General features: G+C 57.3%; 1 protein-coding gene across 1 annotated transcript; it reads right to left on the reverse strand.

Moving 5' to 3' along the window:
- Positions 1–309: 309 nt before the first annotated feature.
- On the reverse strand, positions 310–4,876 carry LOC103772663 (transducin-like enhancer protein 2; the record flags this gene model as incomplete). The annotated part of the gene is made up of 5 exons (XM_008940006.1): positions 310–384; positions 625–687; positions 2,650–2,694; positions 4,192–4,255; positions 4,773–4,876. Coding segments are annotated over 5 exons (351 nt in total), but the record flags the coding sequence as incomplete, so codon positions are not given.
- Positions 4,877–4,882: the final 6 nt, after the last annotated feature.

Consider the following 4,882-nt stretch of genomic DNA (forward strand, 5'->3'; position numbering starts at 1 on the left):
AGAGGAGGGGGGGGAGCTGCCGAGGTTGCACAGGCCAGGCCGCATCGCTTGTCCCTTCCACTGAAGACACCTCGAGCACCACGAGCCCAGGCTGTGACTCTGCCCTGCTATGCTCAGTGTAGCGGGGCCAGGGGGGATCCCGGAGGTCATCCCCTGCCTGCGGGACACAGCAGAAAACCCTGTCACTGCAGGGGACCTGCCCTGGCCTTACTGAGGTGGTTAAGACTCTGGGCTCCCCCAGCACTGCACTGCTTGGTCTGAACCCCGGAGAAGGAAGGAGCCTTTGCCTGTGGCTGTCCCAGCACTCACCCCAACGATGCTGTTCAGCTCCCCCATGGTCACCTGCTTGGCCCGCTCCACAGCCTGTAGGACCTGCTGCTGGTGCTAAGAAGGAAGATCACAGGGAAGGTCACACTGTGCTCCTGGCCAGAGGGACCACACAGCCCAGCATCGCCCCAGACACCCGGGGCTGCACAGCCCCGTCTCCCATCCCTCCAGCCCAGGTACAGAGTTTTTCCCATCCCAAACCTCCCCTTGCTTAGAACAGACTCAAGTTCACTCCTTCCCAAGGACTTCAAGAGAAGCCTGCGCAGTATGGTGCACAACCCCTGCCTCCTCCCTTACCTCCTGTGTCAGAAAGGGTATAATCTGGGCACAGATGGCACTCAGTCTCTTGACAATCTCTGCCTGAAAGAGGAAGCAGGTATCACCAGGGATGGGAGGGCTCTGAGCCCCATCCCCTCCAGTGGAGAGAAGGACAGCCAAGCGTTCTGCACAAACAGCAGCCTCTGTGGAGGAGTTAAATCCTCCCTGCTGCACTGGCCCAGTGTAAATCCTCCCGCTGCCTTTGCGTCCCTCCTGGGATTTCCCTAAGCTGCTGCCAAGGGACGACTCTGCCCAGGGCTGTGGGACCCTCCCAGGCTGTCAGGTCCCCCCAGGCACATAGGAGAGAACCCAGCTCCTAAATCTCTTTGTGGCTCCAGGCCAAGTCGAGCTGGGCTGTCAGTCTTTCACAGCCCAGCTGGCTCTGCTCAGCCCAAACTCATCTTGGCTTTGTGGGCTGCCGCTCTCGCAGCCAGCGGGCAGGCTGGCAGGGAAGGAGGGGAGCTGAGCCACAAGCTCTGGCAGCAGGCCACGGCATGCTGCTTGTTCTCTCCCAGAACATCAGACTCAAAGCCAGCAGGAGAGCAAGGAGGATGCAAAATTCACACGAACAAATTCAGCCCTCTCACACTGCACCAGCCTGAAAGGCAGCAACAGTGGTACCTGCTCTAACCCTCTGACCCCAGCTGGAGCACAGGTCCCTGCTGCCACCCCTGCAAAGCCTGGGGCCAGCGGGCAGCTCACCCTGCTCCAGGGAGCAGAGGCACAAGGACCCCAGTATCTGTCACCTGCTCAGCAAAAGGCAGCGAGGAAACGCAGAGGACCTGGCATGTCCTCTCGGCTGCGGTTGCCGGCAGAACCCCAAGCCCAGCCGCATCCCTACCAGGCATTTCCCAAGGGAAGGGGCTGTGGCTTCCAGCCCAGGCTCTCCAGAAGAAAACTCACGCCTCCCAGGAGAACCTGATCCCCCACACCCGCTGCAAATCCAGCCTGGCACTGGCCAAGTCTCTGAAGTGTTTTCTCATCTCAGGTTTCCAACAATCCCCGGCAGCATTGCAGAGAGGTCAAACCATGCCCAAAGCCAGCAAAGAACAAATGGAACATTTACCTGCTGTGCTCAAAGGCTGCCTGCACTCCGGGAGCACACCCGTGCCCGACACCGCCCCAGTCACCCACTGGTCCCACAGCTGCTGTGTCAGCCACCTCCCCGACACCCATGCAGGACCCCAGGCACCAGAGACCCCCATCCTCCAGACCCTTCCTGCCCATGCAGAGCCAGGATCTGGACCCAGGTGGGCCAGGCTATCACCTCTGTTGCCTCATGGGCTGAGTCCCTGGCACTGCACAGCTTGGGCCACCCCAGGTCCCAACCTGCGTGCTAGTTCCACTGGAGCTCAGAGCACGTGGGGATGGCAGGAACATGCTCACGGGTTCTACAACTCCTTGCTAACAAAAGGAGCAAACTCGGAGGGGCTGAGCCAGCTGGAGGAATATGGCAGTTGACTTGCCACTTTGTCAGGCACTGGTCCAAACTAATTTCCCTGGCAGAGAGCCCGTGATGACTAGATTGATAAATCTGAAGAGGGAAAGCAAATTAACACTGGAACAAAAGGGGAACCAAGGAAGGGTGAAAACACTCCTCTGGCTTCAGGAAAGGAAAAGGGGATTAAAAAAGCAGAAAAGAAAGACAATCCATTTGCCTCTGGGCTCCAGCTCTTGCTGTTTCCTCAACACTCCCTCCTGTGTCTGGGGGCCCCAGGGAACTGCTTTGGGGAGGTACCATACACAGGGCTCCCAGCCAGGCTCTGAGCAATGCTTGGGGGTGGCGGGGAGGAGGCTCTGTCCCAGGGCACCTACCAGGACTTAGTACTGCACATCCTGCCAACTGCTGAACTCCTCTGTTGATGAGTCTCTCGCACAGAGCCATACTAGGTCTCCCATGCCATTACAGTTACACACACACAAGAGAGAATTTTCCAAGAAGCCTCCATCCTCAGCTTGCTCCCTGCCAACCCCTGCTGCTGGCACAGACCCCACCTCATGTACCTGCTTGTGCATTTCAATGTTCAGCCCGTAGGACATCTCATAGTACTGAAAGGAAAATCACAACATAGCCTGGTTAGGAGCTGCCCAGACCAATTGGCCAGTTCCCAGACCCTGCTCCTCCCAGCAAAGCTCCACTGCTGCTGCTGAGGGTCCCTGCTCCCCCAGGCCCATGGGGAGCCAAGAAAAAAAGGAAGAGGAAAGGAAAAGACAGACAGGAAAAAGACAGGAAAAAGACAGGAAAAAGACAGGAAAAAGACAGGAAAAAGACAGGAAAAAGACAGGAAAAAGACAGGAAAAAGACAGGAAAAAGACAGGAAAAAGACAGGAAAAAGACAGGAAAAAGACAGGAAAAGGCCCCGAGCCACGAGCCTGGAATAAGGTAGGGAGCAGCTACAGCATAGACTGTTTCATGTTTACTCTGTTATTTCTGCATTAGTTTAAGCCAGCCCTACTGCCCCCCCATCCCCTCTTGTCCCTTTCCACTCCCAACCCAGACTCAGACCAGATGGAGTTGCCCATCTAGTCACACATGTGGCCATGCCTCTGCAAAAGCAAAGATGACATTGGGTTACACCTTTCACCAGTCACTAGGGACTCTGGCAGTGGTGACAGCAGCAGACCCTGTCCCCTTACCCCTGAGGACAGGAAGAAAAGGGGACCAGAGGACATGTTTTCCTTCAGCAAAGCCCATTTCAAAGATATAAGCCCACCTCTGGGAATCCCTGAGCCTCTGGGATGTGGGAAGGGATCCTAGCTGGAACATGTCCTGCAATGCTGATAAAGCCTATTATACCCCTGGCATCATGGACAGGGCTGTTATTGTCCAGGGGGTGGAGGACTGCCCAAGTTGAGGTATGTTTGCCTTTTGGATGGCATAATTTCGGTTCCCCCTTTCCCTTAGAGGGGCCAGTAATGTCAGATACTGAAGGAGAGGGAATACTGCTCCAGCTCTGCCGTTCCCATCCTCTTCCCTCATTCCAGAAACTACATCCCCTCCTGCCAGGGCTGCTGAAGGCCTGGCTCTGGCCGATGCCCAGACAGGTTGGTGCCAGAGCCTGTTAACACCACAGTGGCAACTGTGGAGGGCTCCTGCTCTGCTCCTTCTAAAGGCAGCTTCCCCTACCACCCAAAACACCAGCCTTGGGATGTCCCTTTCAAGACACTTCCCCTTGGGAGAGAGACAGGGAGAAGGGGAAGATCTCTTAAAGGGCCAACAGAAAAGGGGAAGGGCAAAAAAAGAAAAGAGACAAAACCTATGGCATAATTTCTGGGCTCAAGCAGCAGTGTGGCAGCAGCCATCAGCAGAAGAGCCGGCTGTTGCTACGAATAACAATTAACTCCTTCCTAACTCCTGCACTCCCAGCCCCACCACTCAGGCCAGACCCTGGCCAGGCACTGCCCAGGCAGGGGTGGGCTCAGGGTGGCCGCTGACCCCTTGGTGTGAGCAGCTGAGCAGGGCCCTGGATCATGGGGACCTCACCAGAGGGTGGCAGCCAGGGATGTGCTGGGGGAGGTGAGGGGGACAGGGCAGGGGTGGCTCACCATGACATAATGTCTCTGCATCTCCGTCTTCTCGCTCACCAGCTTCTCACATTCCAGCTTCAGGCTACAAAGAGCATCCATGGTTTTCACTCACGGACCTACATCTCTGGTTCCCACCTTCCACCCCACAACCTCAGCAAGCTCTGCACACCTCCGCCTCCCGCCGCAGCTTCCTGGTGCCGTGGGGGTGTCACACGCCCAATCCTCACTAGCATCACCATCCCTTGGGAATCCAAACCCCTGCGACTCTCCTGCCCATGCAGACCCACTTCTCCCTGGGGTGTCTGTCACACCCACCCATGCAGCGCTCCCGCAGCACCGCTGTGGTCCCCTCCACCTCACCCTATACCCAGCTCAGCCGGAGCACCCATTTCTCCATCTTCTCCTGCCCCAGTTCTCCCCCTGGTCTACATCTCATCTTTTCCTTGTGCCCAGACTCCCCTCTCCCCATGCCCTCAGTCCTGTTACGCCCCTTCCCTGTCTGCTCGCCGCTGCCCGCGGCCTTGTGTGACCCGTGGCCACCTCCTGCCCCACACCACCACTTAAACCAGGGGGCCCTGCAGCCCGGCTCTGCCCCTCACCTGTGGTACTGGGCCTGCAGGAACTGAAATTCCTCCTTGATGCGATCGCAGATTTCCAGGACCGAGAACTTGAAGGGCTGCCCAGGCTGGAGAGGGGTCTGGGGGAAGAC

The sequence above is a fragment of the Merops nubicus genome, unplaced genomic scaffold, assembly GCF_000691845.1.
Source record: "Merops nubicus isolate BGI_N331 unplaced genomic scaffold, ASM69184v1 scaffold53950, whole genome shotgun sequence".
In the NCBI taxonomy this organism is placed as follows: Eukaryota; Metazoa; Chordata; class Aves; order Coraciiformes; family Meropidae; genus Merops; species Merops nubicus.